Genomic DNA, 20,500 nt, shown 5'->3' with positions numbered 1-20,500 from the left:
TTTTCTAACTCGAACATATAAATATGGTCATTTACTGTAAGTTACGTTTAGAACGAATATACATGTAATTTTATCAACGGCTTGTTCTAATCAGATATGCTCAACCCAAAAAAATCTATTCTAGCTCATACATATAAATGAACATTTACTAATATTTACGTCAAAAACGCATATATGATTGTACTTTTATCCACAGCTAGCCTTATCAATATGTTCAACTGAATAATGAGTTTTACCAAACGTAATATTTAATCCCATCTATAGTAAACGTTTTTGTTAAACGCGTATTAACATCGCTACCGTTTACTATTACTTGCAAAAAAAATAGAAATAAAAATTCAGGTACCAGCTGTTCGGTGTTCGTTGGTATGGATCTACAAAGTCAGGTCGGCTTCGTCCGATCCATACCAAAGAGCACCAGCCAATGTGTCCTTAGTCTAGCGTTTCATATTCAATCTAATCACTCTGCTGACAAATTGTAAATACATATACGTTCATGTATAGTAAGAGAATTTCATACAAATACATGTATACAGCCCTGTAAAAAAAAATTTTTTTCAATTTCCTTGTACTCATGTATATTTGAATTATATCAAGAGTCCAAATTCACGTTTGAACAAGCACACAGTTAATAACATCTAATACCACCATTTGCATTTACCAGTGCAAGGCATCGCGGGTTAAAAACAAGTATTGACTGTAGACCAAGTGTTGCGTTTCTAGATGTACTCAGTATATAAGGTTCTTATAAGATTAACGAGTAAAGTCATTACCTGTTTGTCGGCACACCTGTCCCTGTATGTTTGTGTCTGCGCCCGTGAGCGTGCAGTCGAACGCATGTATACCATGCTTGAATGCATAATTCTGTTTAAAATACTGCAAAATACATTACATAACTGAGAGGAGAAGAAAGTCATTCTTACCTTATATGGCATGGATTATTTAATTTTTCACCATGAACTTCTGTAAAACCTCTGCTATTCCGTCAGTAGTCACGCTCACGCCTCACTTGAATGCAATTGTAAACTTTCATTCTATAAATTGTTGTTTACTTGTAAACTTCCTAGAACATGCGAGATAAACATTACATGCATTCATGCGAGTATTTATAATGCAGTTTAATTTTTTTATTATCATCTTTATTAGAGTGTTTTATCACTTAACTTTTCTGTATTAACACTACTTCGAACCCACTTTTTCTTAAAACCCATCACGTTGTGAAGGTTGGAGTTAAGGCACGCTGCTTACTTGCGTTTTTTTCTCAGTTGCATCCCTCCCTAATGCTACACTTTATTCATACCAACATAAATGCAGTAAATAATCCAAATATAGGCTGACAATTTCTGACAGTTTCCAGAAATTATGATATATATATATAACAGAATTACTTCAAGCATCTGTTAGAAGGAGTATAATGTAAACTTTATTTCTTGATATTCTGGTATAAGATTGTGGCATCTCTTGCTTTTATCGCATTGTCTAATTATGTGGGCGGTATCATCGAAATCTACTGAAATCGGTCTGTGGCATATATGAAAAGTTAATGAAAGGAAATAAAACGAATGATTCGCACTATAAGTAAATGTGTTGTACGCACTTATGTCTGTATGCACAATTGAGGTGTTTATTTACATTAATAAGAAATGAAACTTTTAGTGATACTAGCGCCCTTTATTATTTTTAATACTACATTTTGTATTGCATTACTCCTATTTAATAGGATGTATAATATATAATAGCAACTTTGTTGCTACCTGTGTTATAAAACTGGCAAAATATACAAAACTTGTGTTATAAAATTGACGAAATGTGCAACCAAATTTTTTACTACCTATGTAATAAAATTGGCGAAATGTGAAACCTGTTCTGTGTGTTACCTGTCTTATAACATTGGCGAAAGATACAACCAAATTTGTTTCCTTTCTGTGTAATAAATTACCGAAAAATTCAACTTTGCAACAGATCTGTTTGCAACCTGTGCTATAAAATTGGCGAAATTTGCAACAAAATTTGCTTGCACCCTGTGTTTTAAGACTGGCGAAACATGCAACCAAATGTACAAAAGATATACAAGATATACTATATTAATATTAGTATAATAATGTGCAGCTAGACAAACTCGAAGCTTCGAAATACACAACCACTAGTATTATTTAAGACGGAAGAAGATATTACTGATGAAACTCGGAGAAGCCTTGTACTGGGGATGTTATATCGCTTGCCCACCATTCTTGATGCGGCTGGAAGAGGTGACAATGACACAGGCGAATCTTTGATAGAAATTCTGGAACTTCTTATTGGAGGTGAACAGTCATTAAAAGTGGAAGTAGATATACTTATGCTATATATAGATCAATAGCAACGTAATACAGCTGTCAGTATTATTTCAACATGCATAGAAACATTTAACATATTGTCATGCAGATCCGGTTTGACTGTGTTGGTATACTAAAGGAAAGAACTACGAAACAGTATCATGTGTCTGATTTCATCGTAACTCTATTATAATAACATTAGAAATCAACGCATGTCAAACTTCATGGTAACTCTATGCAGTATTATAATAATTAGGAATCAACACGTGTCCGATTTCATCGTAACTCATTTATTTCATCGTAACTCTATTACAATAACATTATGGATCCACGATTGTTTGATCTCAACGAAAAACTGTTATAATAATTAGGGATAGACGCGTGTCCAACTTCATCGTAACTCTATTGTAATAACATTAGAGATCAACACGTTACCAATATCAGCACGTTTCCGATTTTCCATTAATATAATATCAAAATAAATATGTAAATACAAAATGTGATCGTCTTCAAAAGATGGGTGATTAAGGCATATGCTGTCTCTACCCTGCGCTAACGACCCCCTGGCAGTTAGGTGTCTGGCCGCGGTTCCTTTGCCTATGTTTTCTTGCACTGTTAATATATACATCCAAGACTCCCTCTAAAATATAAATAAGACATGTGTTACTAAGACAATAACATTTGGAATGTTTTAATGATTTTATATTGTAACTGTAAATTGTAACTGTTTACCCTGTTACTAGGTTACATTCCACCTGGTACAAGCATAGAGGCTGTGGAAGCATTACAGGAAAAATATGGTGTAGGTGCTTTAAAGGAGGCTATCTACACAAAATTGCAAGACGACTGGAAGGTAACAAAGGTTGTGTATGTTCAGAGCGGTCGGGAGGGGGTAGCAGAGAATTTGGTGAATTGTCTTCAAACAGTACTGAGAAAAACCGACCCCAGAACAGCTCAGCCGCTATGTAAGTATATTGTTGTAAACACTATAATTATTCTATGTTTTTCTTCACAAATGTAATTTATTTAATAATCTTATTTCATTTTTTTTCAGTTGTTTAGTATTGCGACGTCGTGATATTGCCTGAATTTTTTTGCCAAATGCGCTTGACTTTACGTTGGTAATGTAGGGATAACTCATGTTTTTTCGTGTTATAACGTCTGCAGAATCCCGAGGGATTGGTTGGTGCCCGAGACCGTAGGGCGAGGGTACCAACGTATCCCGAGGGATTCTGCAGAGTGACGTTATAACACGAAATGAACATGCGCTAACGCTATTCTAGCATAAAACGCGTAAAATCTGATAGAAGAATACAATGTCTATCAACATTATTCGATTTCTATGAAATGCGCGGGAATGTCTGAGTTGTTTTTTAACGTTGACGTCATTCCATTTTGGGGCCGAATGACGTTTACGCTTTGCCACGGAAAGCGCATATATAAAAAGGTGTAGCGCGAGAATCTCTTTGTTAACACACGTTTTCTCTCCTGTTAAAACACCCCCGAAAAGTGACAAGAACAGCAGTTTTATGCTAGAATTTGTAAAATGTAAAAAAAAGTGTTTGTTTTACATGCAAGATCTAAAGGTCGTCAGATTTAATGATAAAAATTTCTTTAACATCTCAATATTCCTAAATTTATATATAAGATAATATAAGTACGCGTAACAAAACGTGTACCAGTCACAGACTGGTCACCATTGTTAAGTGTGTACATGTACTTAGTTGAAAGGTTTAACATTGCGCAACACTGAGAATTTGACTGACACGATTTTGTCCAACAATCTTTTTCAGATACCGGTGAGATTTTTGTCGTAATTACCAAATACGACTTGGTTAAGCACAATAGTTCTTCCGACATGGAGGATGAACATGTTACCTTAGAAGCATTTGAGAGCGTGGAAAAGAAGGTTGCTGAGGTGTTTAATATCCAAGGTGCACTTAAAGACAACATGATACGCTGGGTTAGCTACTCCGACAGGGTTGACACCGACAACCCAAAAATAGACAACACCGCACTTAAGTTCATTAAACGCATGGTCATGCCGAGAAACCGACAGGCTGGGGTCGCGAAACCCGTGATAACTCGCTTTACCAAAATGAAGCTCGAGGCAAGGAGATGGTGGAAAAATCAAAACTTCACATTACCATCAATACTTTTGATAATTATTGGGCTTCTTTTGGCGATCATGATTTACACGTTTTTAACAGCACCCCTTAGAACTTGACAACATATGGACTGGTTATTAGCAGATAATAACGTGTTGTCTATGAGAGCTTTTGTTAAAATTCAAACGACCGGCCCTTATGTATTTGACTAACTTAAAGATGTTTAAATATTATGCTACTACAGTACTACTATCCTGCTGCTTTATTAAGCTCGATTCTCCTTTCAAGGGAAAATACTTTTAATGATGTTCCTTACTTTTTCAAAATTAAAGTCTGTTAGATGGGTATAAATAAAGGGCGGATTCAAAGAACGTTCCACACACCCTAAAATCCATTAAGACAAGTGTGTCAGCGACCTATAAATCAAGGGCGAAATCAAGGAACGTTCCACACACCCTCAAATTCATTAAGTAAAGTGTATCAGTGGGCTATCAATCAAGGGCGAATTCAAGGAACGTTCAACACACCCTAAAATCCATTAAATAAAGTGTGTTAGTAGTCGGCTATAAATCAAAGGAGAATTCAAGGAACGTTCCACACACCCCTAAAATTCATTAAGTAAAGTGTATCAGTGGGCTATCAATCAAGGGCGAATTCAAGGAACGTTCCACACACCTTAAAATTCATTAAGTAAAGTGTATCAGTGGGCTATCAATCAAGGGCGAATTCAAGGAACGTTCCACACACCTTAAAATTCATTAAGTAAAGTGTATCAGTGGGCTATCAATCAAGGGCGAATTCAAGGAACGTTCCACACACCTTAAAATTCATTAAGTAAAGTGTATCAGTGGGCTATCAATCAAGGGCGAATTCAAAGAACGTTCCACACACCTTAAAATTCATTAAGTAAAGTGTATCAGTGGGCTATCAATCAAGGGCGAATTCAAGGAACGTTCCACACACCTTAAAATTCATTAAGTAAAGTGTATCAGTGGGCTATAAATCAAGGGCGAATTCAAGGAACGTTAATCACACCCTAAAATCCATTAAATAAAGGGTGTCAGTAGGCGGCTATAAATCAAGGGCGAATTCAAGGAACGTTCAACACACATTAAAATCCATTAAGTAGTGTGTCAGAGAGGTATAAATCATGGGCGGTTTCAAGGGACGTTCCACATACCTAAATCGATTTTGTGCGCATATTATAGCTTAAAAATGACACATTATTTTATTTCAGATTTATTTTAGAATATGTACATATTGATTTTACACATGTGTAATAAGAATTTTTAATTGTGATGATATAGGGAATCAAGTGAGGTACATGTAAAATTAAGGTCAACCTTTAAAATTACTACGTCTGTAATATAACTGTATTGAATAATTGAAAGTACAGATGGGCAAAAGCAAAAATTCGCTTTGGATAACACAACTGATTGAATAATCCAGATTTGGCAGCGAAGCAGTCCCAAGAGAACAAAGAAAATGTGCCATCTGTGACCTCAGTAACACTGAAAACAAAATCCTATTTAACATAAAATGCAAAATATACAGAGATCTAATGAGGCACACCCGAGTGTTACAAAATTCATTGACTTTCTAAACTCAAAAATTAAAAGCATACTGATTTAGCTGTGTTTATCATTAAATCGTTTAAGTTGAGACTGTCTCAAAATCGTTTGAATGTACTGTAACAGTAAATCTTACCTTTATCTGTATTATTATGTTGGTTCTCGCTTTCTGTGCTTTTTGTTATGTTTTGAAATTGTTTGTCTATGCATTACGTGTGCCATTCAGTAAGGAATTGTTTAAGTATATGCATACCGAAGAATATTCCTCCGGCCACTAATCGATAGCGGTCAGATTTTCTATATAGAAATAAGAAGGGCATGTACACATTTTACTTAATAACAAAATTACTAAAAATAAGAAACCTTAGGTGCAAAAATATTACTAATGTTCAACATTTGATTCATCACAAGGTTTTTTTAAATTAAATTTTATCTTAATTTTTGATTCGTTCTTCACATGAAGTTTAATGCCATCATTTCGTCATTTTGTCCCTTCTTTTTTCCATATAAAATGTGCAAAAATCTCATACATGCGTTTCTTCAAAGCATTTTTTTTTGTATAAAACCATTGATATGAAAGCTTAGGTGCAAAACATTTCCTACTCTCATTGAATTTATCTTTTGAATGATATTTATTCCATTTTTGTGAAATAAAAATTTGATTCGTTCTCAGACGGTTTATTTCCACTAATTTGAAAGAAAAATTAACTTCAGCGCGAAGTTGTTGTTGTAGCGTCATAAGCAGACGATATTATTATGCCGCGTGAACATGCGGTATTGTGATCAAAAGGTTAAAGTAATGGTTTAATCATTTAATGTAATTTACTTCGCGAGTAATTGATTTTGTGTTAATATCACAAACTGACAATATAAGAAATGCAATTAAATATTGCAATTAATATTTCGGTTCTAATAAGAACAGAACAGAACAGAACATGATCTTTATTACACCCAAGTAATTATACAATATGGGGATTAAACATAATGACAGTGTATAATAACATGTTTACATGAACTTCCGACAGGCAAATATTATTTTGTTGTTGGGGGAAAACATGAATGTATCAGAAATTTTATACATCTAGTAAAAATCAGTATTTCAAAAATTACAGAGACTACAAGTTGTATTTATAGTTTACAAACATTAATTTAAGTTGTAGGTAAAAAAAATAAATAAAAGGAATCCTAGCAAGTAATGTAGTTATTAAAGAACGAATCGACAAAAAAAAAAGGTCGTCATGAATATCATGCGGACGCTTTAAATTCTGTTTGGGTAATGTGGTCAAAGGTGAGTCACTTACGCGTGGGATTTATTTTAATAATAACGGCTACATCGCACTATGTTTTAACGCGCACTAAGTTTTACTATGATAGCAGTGCGGTTATAATAATTACTCAAGCATATTATTCATTCATAACGGAGTAAACATGTGTGGGCGGATTATAAACTAAGGTAAAAGTAGGTCAGTTAATTCAATTAGAACTGAGTTATTATTGCTCTAATCATTTTGCACGTTTCTGACAAAATACATGGTGAATTTGAGTTAAGTAAATTTCGAAAGCAACGTTCAGAATCAGTAACATTGATATTCGCTAAGAAATGGTTTCGTTGTTGCTCAAAGAAGTTACATTTGAGCAAATAGTGCTGCTCAGTGCCTACAGCTCCGCTATTGCATTTTGAACATGTTCGATCCAGAAAAGATGTGCCATCGTACCTCCCGGTTTCAACCGGCAGTCTGTGATTACATGTACGGAATTTGAAAAAAGTAAGGTAATCATTCTTCTGAAGAATTCGGAAATAATTTTCATACTCTAAGTTACCTTTAAAACTATTGTATATCATTCCTTTATTAGACTGTTGCATCTGGGTGTGCCATTCTTGTTGAAATTGGTCAATGAGAGTTTGTTTAATTTGCTTATGCAAATGTTTTGTGACAGAAGTATTCTGGTGTAACCATAGCTAGGTCAGGTCTTCCAACAGAATTTAGAATTTCCTTGATTTTACTTATCCATTTATAGTCGAACTGGTCCTGAGATACTATATATTTGTAAATTATAGAAGACAATTTTGTATCTTTGCCTAGTAACAGTTTAGCCCAATAAGAGATCATGAAAGAGATGCGCATTTCTTCTTATGTTGTTGTTCTCACTTTATTTCATATACATTTAAATATCAGTGTCAGTTATGCCAATTATGTCAATTAAACATTAAAAGAGATAGCTTTTCTATCGGCCATTGGATCACAAATGCAAACTGTCGCCATTTTTCTACTCAGTTACAGTACAAAAGGTAAAATATAGAATTTTTTGTATATATTTTACTTACGCTGTTAATACGCCTAAGATTAATAGATATATGTTCTGTTCTGCTCTATTCTATTCTGTTATATATCAAAACCAGTGATTTGTTGTTGAATAAAATCATTGTTTGGAGTCCAGATGAGACGGAATCATATAACGAGGGCGCAACTGAACGACAAACAACGATTCTATGAAAGCGATTTCACGGTTTTAAATATGTTATTTCGATACTAACACGATACCAGAGATTGGTTCCTACATCCTTGATGACATCCACCAAATATTCGCCTGTTTTGTGTGGTTTTATGTATGACGTTAGACCATTAGACGTAATAATTGTGACATACTAACAGTGATCATGTTGCACAATTACACAGTTTTGACAGTATTCTTTGTTTAATAGAAAACAACAAACAGGTCGTGTCTGAATACAACGTTAGTATTTCATTTAGTAAAACAACACTACTATCTTAAATTTTCAATTGCACGCTTATATATAAATATATAAATCATTATATACAGATATATTGAAAAATAAATATATTTATGCAAGTACGGGACGGTACGGGTTTTAATATTATTCAATTGCGGAGCACGAAAAGCTTAAGCGCAAATTATCAAGAACTTCAAAATTGTCAATAGAAGAGGTTCTAGCACGTACAGTTCGGATGTTTTACTACAATTTGATGTCCAACACAATGTAATGTTATGCTGCAGACATCGCCGCAGTGTACAACACTGGACAATCGTATTTGTATGGTTTTAATTTTCTTTATTCGTACTCGGTCATTTTCAACCCAGTAATATAGTTTACTTGGTGCTAGAGATGTCTTTGCTGTTCATGGGAGATTCTCATAGAGCTCAGTTTGTGGCGTATATTGATAAACTGCAAAGATATGATTTACTTGATGTTGATTCGGCAATTGACGTGAAGTTCTGTGGAATTAGTGGCGGTTGTTTAACAAACTCGAACCATGTCTTGTTCTTTCAAGATTGATTAGTGAAGCATGTTTATTTGCCAATTTATTCTAAGGCAACACACCCGCCACATCCCAGAGTACATATACAATGATTTTATTATTACTAAGAAAAGCAAACAGGGTGTTTAAGCAAGAACTTGGAATACTTAACGTACTGGAATTTGAAAGGAATGAAACATTCTAATGCTAAAATTTTACAGATAGATGGTGTTCATTTCAACAACCTGGGATTTGAATTTTTTCCACAATGTGAGAGAAATGATTTTGAAGTGCATTGCAGATATGTAATTCACACATGTACTGGAAGATACTGTATTCTAATTGGTGGCACATTTGTATCTATATTATCATGTAACAGTAAGACATACATGTAGTAAGTATATTAGCCGTCATATATGATAGAAACAAACCCATATGGGGTCCATTTCAGTTAGATAAACAAGACTTCCTGCAGGCTTATGAACATGGCAGATCTTGTATATCACAAATTTTCTGTCCATTTGTGGTAAAAGACTAAATGTAGTTAAATGACTAATAGAATTATAAAGTCTAAACACATTGTCTGTATTTGTTTATATAGTTTAAATGTAGTTAAATGGTCTACTAGAATTATAAAATCTAGACACATTGTCTGTATTTGTTTATATTCTGTTCCATTATATAAATAATGGTTACAGACAAGTAATCTGCAGTCAAATACACCGCAAGTTGTCAAATGGGCAACAAAATATGATCGTTTTTGACAGCTGTCTACATTTATGTAGTCAAATGGGCTGCATGGAGTCAGATTGGTTACTAAGTCTATGTTACTCAGATATTTTGTCCGTATTGATGTAGTCAAATGGACTACAGTGTAGTCAGATGGACTACTTTGTATAGTCAGATGGACTTCTTTGTATAGTCAAATGGACTATATGTAGTCATATGGACTACTTTATTTAGTCGATGGATTATTTTTACTGTATGGCTAAACACAGGATGACTGCCATACACTTCTAAAATGTTACAAGAAGAGATTGTTGTAAATACAGTATTATCTCGTGGAAGCTGATCTTTACATGCTCTTTTAATAAGTATAGATATAGTAAGTATATTAGCCTGTCATATATGATAGAACCATTTCAGTTAGATAAACAAGACTTTCTGCAGGCTTATGAACATGGCAGATCTTGTATATCACAAATGTTCTGCCAGTTTGTAGTAAAAGACTAAAAGTAAGTAACTGGACTAATAAAATTATAAAATCTAAACAGATTGTCTGTATCTGTTTATACGTTTGTGGCCGATTAGTTTAAATGTAGTTAAATGGTCTACTAGAATTATAAAATCTAGACACATTGTCTTTATTTTCTTATATTCTGTTCCACTATATAAATAATGGTTACAGACAATCTGTAGTCAAATACACCGCAAGTTGTCAAATGGACAACAAAAAATGATTGTACTTGACAGCTGTCTACATTTATGTAGTCAAATGGGCTGCATGGAGTCAAATGGGCTACTAGGTCTATGTTACTCAGATATTATGTCCGTATTGATGTAGTCAAATGGACTACAGTGTAGTCAGATGGACTACTTTGTAGAGTCAGATGGACTTCTTCGTATAGTCAAATGTACTATATGTAGTCATATGGACTACTTTATTTAGTCGATGGATTATTTTTACTGTATTGTTAAACACAGGATGACTGCCATACACTTCTAAAATGTTACAAGAAGAGATTGTTGTAAATACAGTATTTCTTGTGGAAGTTGATCTTTACATGCTCTCGTATATGGTTTTCTATTTCATATGCCACCAAGACAGCGAAGGCTGCTGCAGCTGGGGAAGCTGCTAAAACCGAACGAAGAACAACCCAAATTGAGCAGGTTTCAGAAGCTAACACATCCAATTTATCAGAAAAAGACTTGAACACAATTATATCAAATGTTGTTCCTGCTGTCACGCAAGGTATGTTGTAGGTTTTAAAAGACTTGAAGGTACTATCGCCTGACTATTCAGAACCAAAACTTCGGAAAAGAACAGATACCTTTGGAATCCACACAAAGCACTTCAACATCTGCTCCAACACCGACTTTGCCAGCTTCAGTTATGAATCAAAATTCTGCCACATTTTTGCATCCGCTTTTTCTTGGTATTGATGAAAAAATCAAAGCTAACATTGTATCAGATCAGTTTGTGGAGTTAGATTCCATATAAAATAAAGGCTATTATCAATACCATTTAGTCGAAAATGGCAGTGGGGAACTCTCGTTCAAAAAAGTTTTAAATCGTCGACCAGTATAAAAACGCTGGATCAAAGGTTTAATACATTTCATATTTTTACAAGTGTTTACACAGACACCCAACATCTGCTGCTACTTTAATGAAACATTGCGACACAGTTCGTAAACTTGCAAAGCAATCTGAGGATTCCACTGCCATTTTTACGATAGACAATTTAGTGTCTTAAAAGAAGCAAGATTGGCTTCGATTTCATATGGGGAAATCGATACCCAGTTATACACGCAGGCACTGGTCATGGGGTTAATTAAACCAAAACAAAAACGGTCCTTTCTTGGCGCAAGATCCCACCAAAACAAACCGTGCTTTGATTTTAACAACGGGTCTAGTGCCAGAAAATCGTGCATCTTTCAGCACAGATGTCAAAAGTGCCCCGGTCCTCATGGACGAATTATGTGTTTTTAAAAAGGTGCAATCAAATTTCAAGTCAAAGAACTGATAACGAAACCTTATGCAAGGTGCCTGCAGTCTTAAATAAGGCTACTTTTCATATTGTTACACCAATTAATTCTGATAACCTACGATACTGGCTCCAAGGTACGACTTGAAATTAACAGAATATTTGATGAATGGCTTCACAACGGGCTTTAAAATACCTTCTACAGGTACTCATTCTTATAAATTTCCTGGGAATTTCAAATTTGCGACTGAAAATTTAGAGGGCATAAAATCACTGTTGAAATTGATTCGGTCGTGTTCCGGGTCCTTTGCATGAACCACCTTTTAGCAACTTTATGACCTCAACTCTGGGTTTAGTACCAAATCAGGAACCCAGTGAATTTCGTGGAATACATTATTTATCATTTTCAGAAGGTCAACTGTTAAGGCTGGAATCCCATCGGAATTGTGTTCTGTTCAATATCAAAATATTGATGATGCAGTAGAACTTGTGAAAACTATTGGACCTGGTGCGCTTCTGTCAAAATTTATGTCCAAAATGCATTTAAAATCATTCCAATTCAGTTGTAGGCTTGGTAAACATCTCAGGACCTAAGTATTATATGCCTGGTCAAAAGATTAGTTCTACAATGTTTGAAATATATCTTTTTGTTTTAAGACATGCATTTTAAAAGCATTGCAAGGTTATCATAATTTAGTTCCTAAAACAGACACACGTTTGCCAGTTGCATAACTTAATACGGTCAGTGGACGTAGTTTGCAATTCGCAATTTCTACGTATACTGCTAACAGCCATTTATTTATTGACCTTTCATGTTTTCCTTCGAGTTGGAGAATTTACTTCTTCCTCTCCTGACTCGTATATTATAGTAGTAGAACATGTATATATAACAGTCAATCGAACTAAATAGCTTTGACTTGGTTCTGAAAAGCTATAAATATAGTCGAGGCAAGACCCATAAACTGCATATTTCATGTTGTCACTATGAATTAGGTATGTGCCCATTGCATGCATTGTACTCGCATTATACATTAAGTAACGCTCCACCTGGCCCACTATTTTCGTTTTTGATAATCATCCAGTGACAAGATATTTCTTTTGTACCAAGCTTCAAATGTCACTCACTCGGTTAGGTTATAGTAATGACTTTTACAAAGGTCATAGTTTCCGCATTGGTGCGGCGTTGCAAAGAGGTTTATGGGGAGTTTCAGAAAATCGACCTTTTGGCAGGTGGTTTTCAAACGCTTATAATAAGTATATTCGCATTCCTATGGGAGAAAAATTAGATGGGGTCAAAGCTCCAATAATATAGGTACATCATGGTCACAAATGTGATGGGGTCAAGGGTCTCTCACCTTGTGATTATCATGTTAACAAGTATTCTTCAGTTATCCTCTTAAGACAAATATCAGTATTGGATTTTAGAAGTCATACACCTTTGTTTGGGGTGGATTATTTTTATCAAGTTAATATCTAGTTTTCTTATGTTTGTAATTCTTATTGCTAATGGTGCGATGGGGTCATGGGTCTCTCGCCCTAATGTTATCATGTTACATGTACACAAAGTTTATTAGTAGGCAATTTTGCATGTTTTCACGAGTTACTGATATTTTGCTTGTGTGATGGTGCCAAGGGACGCTCATCTCTATTTTGTCATGTTAAATGTACTTGTACCATTTTCTACAATTTCTGCATGTTAGAGGATGTAACACTTCAACAAGTATTCTTCAGTTATCCTCTTAATACAAATATCAGTATTGGATTTTAGAAATCATACACCTTTGTTTGGAGTGGATTATTTTATCAAGTTAATAGACTAGTTTTCTTATGTTTGTAATTCTTATTGCTAATGGTGCGATGGGGTCATGGGTCTCTTGCACTAATGTTATCATTTTACATGTACATAAAGTTTATTAGTAGGCAATTTGGCATGTTTTTTTTATGAGTTTCTAATATTTTGCTTGTGTGATGGTGCCAAGGGATGCTTACCTCTATTTTGTCATGTACATGTACCATTTTCTACAATTTCTGCATGTTAGAGAATGTTACACTTTAACAAGTATTCTTCTGTTATCCTCTTAAGACAAATATCAGTATTGGATTTTAGAAATCATAAACCTTTGTTTGGGATGGATGATTTTTATCAAGTAAATATTTAGTTCTCTTATGTTTATAATTCTCATTGCTAATGGTGCGATGGGGTCATGGGTCTCTTGCACTTATTTTATCATGTTACATAAAGTTTAATAGTAGGCAATTTTGCAGGTTTTTTGTGAGTTACTGATACTTTGCTTGAGTGATGGTGCCAAGGGTTGCTCACCTCTATTTTGTCATGTTAAATATACTATTTTCTACAATTTCTGCTAGTTAGAGGGTGTAACACAACACATGAGTAAGCTGTTGATAAATAAATGATACACTCACTTTCTTCGGATGGGGTTATTGCTAATAACTTAATAAATGAAATCCATTTATTATGTTTTTGCAATATGTGGCATAAAGGTTAGATCCCCACCTTTGATGATGCATATCAACTGTTAATATTTGTCTTTTCTTGATAAAATTAGTCACCTATCACATATTATGTATGATGCTGTAACAGAACCATTTATTGTTAATTGTGTTTTCAAATTCGTCATTTAGATATTAAATGACAGATTTCAATCAAAGATACGTGTTGGGTTTTGATTTGATTTACTACATCATCAAACAGAGCTCATAAAGTGAGTGTAAGATATATTCCTTGGTTATATGGAGCTAATGCTACGGAGCTTGCATAAATACAGATTTATTGAAAAATAAATATATTTACGAAGTACGGGACGGTACGGGTTTTAATATTATTCAATTGCGGAGCACGAAAAGCTTACGCGCAAATTATCAAGAATTTCAAACCCTCCCTCCCATCCCTGGTATGCTCAGTATACCTATAGTTGTAGATAGTTCAACATGTGCCAGTCATTTTTTGTTGTCTTGATAGATATGTCATTACAGTTTCATTGTAAAAATGATGTTCAACATATGGTAGTCATTGTTATAATAGATATTTCTCATACTTCTTGTTAGCATGACATTCAAGATACATTTATAAATGCTGTATTAACACTTCACATGTAAATATAAATATATTGATATTATTACTTTTAACTATAAGGCTGACATTCAGCGTGCTATTATTATTATTATTCTAGTTACTGTTCCATTACTTTTTGACCATAAGACTGACATTCAACATAATAGTATACTGATCATTGTTAATTAATGGATATGTATTTCAGTATTTTCCTAGATGTAAGACTATCGTTCATTGCTTATTGGCATAAAGGTTAGATCCCCACCTTTGATGATGCATATCAACTGTTAATATTTGTCTTTTCTTGATAAAATTTGTCACCTATCACATATTATGTATGATGCTGTAACAGAACCATTTATTGTTATTCGTCATTTAGATATTAAATGACAGATTTCAATCAAAGATACGTGTTGGGTTTTGATTTGTTTTACTACATCATCAAACAGAGCTCATAAAGTGAGTGTAAGATATATTTGGTTATATGGAGCTAATGCTACGGAGCTTGTATAAATACATGTACGTATAACAGAATAGCTTTATCTTCGAATGAAACATGATTCTTATATCTTTTCAGTGAATTATCAGAAAATAAGAGTGAAATATGTCTGATAAATAAAAAATGTTGCTTTATTGCAGAAACTATTGAAGGAGAGGTTAAACAACTTCGTTTAGTGTATTTTTAACATTAATTTTTATTCTTGATATTTTTAAACCTTCACCCAAAAGCTAGTTATTTTTATGTTATGCGTAACATTTTAACCATGGGCGTATCTTTTATTTCTCTATATTATTTACCATTCACCAAGAACATTTTGTTTGTTTTGGGTTTATCGCCGTTTTTCAACAGTATTTCACTTGCCAATTGCATAGCGCACCGACCTTCCATAGTATTGATTAAACTGACGAACTATTCTGTATACTGACTCAATTTATACACAGCAGCTGGTCTGCTTTATAAGAGTTTTCTGAAAATACAGCGACCTAAAACACATGTTACATAACTTTGTGTTTACATGGAAGAATATTAAAGGATTAAGGAATTTATTCTTTTAAGGTAAGTTGTTATTGTTTGAAATAGTCTAGTTTCAATTTGTAGTTACTTGAGCTGCAGGTGCAACTATATAAAGATATATTTATATGCATATATATATATATATATATATACGAGGTGTGTTCAATAAACACGTAGACTAGCTCTGCAACTTTGCCACGCTATACACAGTAGTTTAAAATGGTACCACCATAGCATTGTTAAAAATCAGTACAAAACAGGTTATGTAATATCTAAAGTAACTCGCTAACATAGTTTCTTAAAGCATGTTTATAGACGGTAGTGGAAATGCATGTTACCAACTAAACATTTACACATGTTACAACACGTCCGCAGATGTGTTCATATAGTGAGGTACACATAACCTTCAATGATATACTAGAGTGCAATTCATGAAAAGCGGCGTATGGTCCCCTGTTAAACAAAATGGGTTAGCCCTAAATTAGAGAAACAATGAGCAGAACTAAATAAGAACTAGAATTAAGGTAGGGGATCTAAGGGGCCCCGCCACCATTCCCCCAAAACTTAAAAAACAACAACACTGAATTATTGCCAATATTAACTTTGGAATATAAAAAATGCATTCGAGTAAAGTTCAAGTTTGAATTATTTGTGTAATCAAGTAGCCCAATAACTGATTTTTTGCATGTCGAGAATACTTCCAACAATACAATGCATACAATTTAAGTTATTTCCATATATCTTCTGACATCCACTTAAACTTTATCTTGTAAGAAAATTGTAACATGGAACACATGTATCGACGAGGTCTGTTTTGTTAAAGAATTTATCATTGGATACAGGAAACGATGGCAGAGACGGAGGGCATCAATGTTTCGGAGGCTGTGACTACTGAAAATGAGGAAATACGTCGGGAAAACAAACAACTGTTGAAAGAGATAGCTGGGCTATGCAACAGAAGGGACAAAACAGATGTAGAGAAAATACTGTTACTTGGAAAGATTGGGGCTGGCAAAAGTTCAATTGTTAACACAATTATCAAGGCCCTGTCTGGGAAGTACATACCTAAAGCTAAAGTAGGAAAGGGTTCAACACAGTCAAAAACTTTTACATTGGAGAGGTAATACTCACCTATTATGCGACTTATTTCACTTTGCTGCGAAAGATTGATTTGATTGTAGAATTTCTTCTAAATTCTTTCGAAAACAGTACATAAATTTATAGCTAGAAAGGTGCCAAATTACTGTAGGCTAAAATGACAACTTAGTGATTTCTAACCTATTGTATTATTAAAGATATATCAGTTGTGGTGTGACTGTGGAAGATGTAGACGAAACAGAACAACAACATTCTGTTGTGGAAATGTTACCCCGCTTGCCCACCATCTTTGATGTTGCCGGAAAGGATAACAGCGATAATGTGGAGTTGCAGGAAATTCTAGAGCTTCTTATTGGAGGTACTTAGCAAGAATAAAGAATGATAATATAAAAACAAAGAAATCTTTTTCGTGAACAACATGTTGAAGCATGAAATGTTTAGTTCAAAAGCATACCTTACATTGCTTTGGTTTCAAGCAAGAAGGTACAAAATGAAAATCATGTTAAACTACACAGACTTTGCATAGTAATTAGGCATAACATTGTTAAAGTTATTAATGTTAAGAATAATTCCTTTTACCCTACAAATATTTATCTCCTGTCAACGGACAAACATGAAACATGAACAAAGAGGTTCATGTCTATCTTTAGAATGGCAACTTACGTACTTTATGTGTTCTTTCTTATAAAGGTCATGTTCCACCGGGAACCAGTATTGAATACCTGGAAGAATTACAGAAGGAACACAAAGTTGGCTCTTTAAAGGAGACAATATTTAAGAACAGCAGACCAGAATGGAAAATGACCAAAATCGTGTTCGTGCACAGTTGCCGGGAGGTTGTTCCAACAGATTTAATTCACTGCCTCCAAAGAGTGCTTAAAAGAGCTGACCCAAGAACAGCACAGGTCAAATGTGAGTTCAGTAATGGTTAATTTGATTGTTTTAAGTCTTTTTAGCTCATTGTACGATATATATATAGAGAGAGAGAGCTATCCTACACGACCTGGTGTCCGTTTCTTTGAACTGTATTAAGGCATTTGTGCAATATATTTTAGATAAATTTAAATGTTAAGACTGAAATAGGATTCAAAAGGATTTCATCGTTTTTCACTTATAATAGCAACAACCACCGCTTTTTGTTAATTTTGATTTACAGGAATAAAATTATGTTTTTGGATTCTAATATGTGTATGAATGACAAATCAGTTGTGTTTTTGAATGTAAATATTACCGATTCTGACACGTGACAACTTTTTCAGGTTTTTGTGCAAAAGTGTCCGCAGTTAATTGCATTTTTTCCGCTACATGTATTTGATTTATTTTAATATGACTTATTCATCCACTATAAAGAAACATTTCCCTAGTTTCTTTAGAGAGATTACGAAGCCATTCAATAAAAAAAATATGACTGAAAATTTAGCCCCATTCAAATACATGGTACTTTCACTTTGGAAAACAGTGTATAATTTCTACTCTGCACATTTTTAAGTCTTGAAAATCATACAGTATTTTAAATAGTTACCCTCTATGTAACATGATAAGATAGGTTTGAAAAGTGAACACGAGAATTTCAATTTTTTTTGTGGACACATTTTTTGGAAATCCTGAACAAGGCTTTGCAAGAGTTATCTTCCTGTGGTTATTGCTACTTATAGATAAAAAGACGGAATGTGATATTAAAAATCTGTTAAAATTTCATAGACATCATAATGGTTCTTGAAAAAGTTGTATCAAAATTAATCAAAGGCAGCGGAAATGTGTCAGAATATAAACTAACATAGGTTCCCGTGCAGCAAATAAGTAAAAAAAAAAAGAACATTACTTGGAATTACTAGAGAAACCGAGTTTGCTATATAACTAAAATCACTGTCACATGTTTTAACTTTCTTTAGCTTTTGCACATAAGTCAATAGTCTTAAATATATGTATTTCAGATTCTGCAGATATTTATGTCGTTATAACTAAGTTTGACTTTGTAAGGGATGTTGACAAGTACATCTGGTCTTCGGGCGAGCCACAAATATCTATAGAGGAGTTCAAAGAGGTTGAAAAGGCAATTGAAAAAGAGTTCAGTCTTCAAGGTGCGTTGGAAGATAACCGGACACGCTGGGTTAGTTACACAAATGGAACTGGTACCGATAATCCATACATAGACAATATCGCGCTGAAGTTTGTAAGGCGAATGGTCATGCCCAGAAATCAACCGGTCGATTCCGTGAAACCCATGATTACAACATGGACAAAGATAGAACTTAAAGCGAAAAGAATCTGCCTGAAAGCCAAACATTTTTTTCTTACTGAACAAAACTTCACATTTAGTTTTACTCATTTGATTATCATGTTTGCTGTATTAATTGCAGCAGTAGTGATTATGTACTGCGTGTATAAGGTATTAAATTCTTCGCCTGAATTTAAGAAGAGGATGGATGATGATTATTTTTAACCAGATTACTGATTGTTTTATAAATACTGACAGAACTAAAATATAGAAAACTCCCTTACTGTTGCACTGCACTATGTAGAAATTTTACCTATCAGTGATATTTATTACAGGAGTTTGGTGAATTCTGTTCTAAATATACAACTAACACTTGTGTTCCAATTAAAAGATGAACAAATGCGAAGACTGATTGCATTTCTTTTAGAACATCCACTGTACATTTCTTTATCCTCTGCCGAAAGTGGACGAATATAATTATATTTGGCATTGTCCGCCTGTATGTGTGTCCAAAATGTAAAATGTTTATAATTTAAAAAAAGTATTTAAGCTGGAATCAACAAACGTCACATAATAGAATTATTGTTGATTAGTATGTTAACTTCACTCACGCCTTGACCCAGTAAAAGTAGAGCTTCCCTCTCCCTTGATTTAGTAATCAAAGTACTGAGAGGACTGATGGGGGCAGTGCTTTGCAGTTTCAAGACTTGATGTAACCCATTCATGTCAGGGAAGTACATGCAGGCATTATGTAATGCACTTGTGTGTGGCAAGAAATGGAGTGGTCACAACTTTTACAGTGCACAATAATAAAATTTATTAACTTTGTGTTCAATACACTTCTATATTTTGTTCAAAAGGTAAAGATAAAAAAATCTAGTCTTGTTCAATAGCAGTTGTTCATCGACAAACAAAACAAAAACCTTTCATTGCCGGGTTTGATAAAATGAAAAAGATAAAGCTATACAATGTATTTCAATTTGTTCAATACTTCTGTTTGCTCTCATGTGTTCTTGACAGTCTAACAAAAACAGGCAGAAAGAAAGTCAAAATATTCCACTATGCGAAAGTTTAAAAGAACAGTATTTCCTTGAACTGCCCCTTTGCACCCTCAGATAGATGAAACACATTAAACTG

The 20,500-nt window shown here is 34.0% G+C and overlaps 2 protein-coding genes across 5 annotated transcripts; both read left to right on the top strand.

Moving 5' to 3' along the window:
* The first annotated feature begins 2,163 nt into the window (after window positions 1-2,163).
* Window positions 2,164-6,662, top strand: LOC123560125 (uncharacterized). The gene is made up of 3 exons (XM_053516616.1): window positions 2,164-2,303; window positions 3,059-3,280; window positions 4,109-6,662. Exons 1-3 carry the CDS (start codon window positions 2,207-2,209, stop codon window positions 4,540-4,542), a joined length of 753 nt encoding a protein of 250 aa, XP_053372591.1. The 5' UTR covers window positions 2,164-2,206; the 3' UTR covers window positions 4,543-6,662.
* Window positions 6,663-7,080: 418 nt separating this feature from the next.
* Window positions 7,081-19,765, top strand: LOC123544591 (uncharacterized). 4 transcript variants are annotated; one of them, XM_053516594.1, is made up of 6 exons: window positions 8,860-9,049; window positions 9,476-11,226; window positions 16,890-17,167; window positions 17,343-17,503; window positions 17,836-18,057; window positions 19,080-19,765. In XM_053516594.1, the coding sequence occupies exons 2-6, from the start codon at window positions 11,203-11,205 to the stop codon at window positions 19,586-19,588; spliced, it is 1,194 nt and encodes a 397-aa protein (XP_053372569.1). In that variant the 5' UTR covers window positions 8,860-9,049; window positions 9,476-11,202; the 3' UTR covers window positions 19,589-19,765. The 4 variants fall into 4 exon arrangements, with proteins under 4 accessions (XP_053372572.1, XP_053372573.1, XP_053372569.1 ...); XM_053516597.1 differs by lacking the exons at window positions 8,860-9,049; window positions 9,476-11,226 and adding an exon at window positions 7,081-7,760; XM_053516598.1 differs by lacking the exons at window positions 8,860-9,049; window positions 9,476-11,226 and adding an exon at window positions 7,081-7,765.
* The last annotated feature ends 735 nt before the right edge of the window (window positions 19,766-20,500 follow it).

Source organism: Mercenaria mercenaria, chromosome 10 (genome assembly GCF_021730395.1).
Source record: "Mercenaria mercenaria strain notata chromosome 10, MADL_Memer_1, whole genome shotgun sequence".
NCBI classification, from domain to species: domain Eukaryota; kingdom Metazoa; phylum Mollusca; class Bivalvia; order Venerida; family Veneridae; genus Mercenaria; species Mercenaria mercenaria.
Note: the sequence above shows the minus strand (reverse complement) of the source record. Positions and strands in the feature narration are given on the sequence as shown.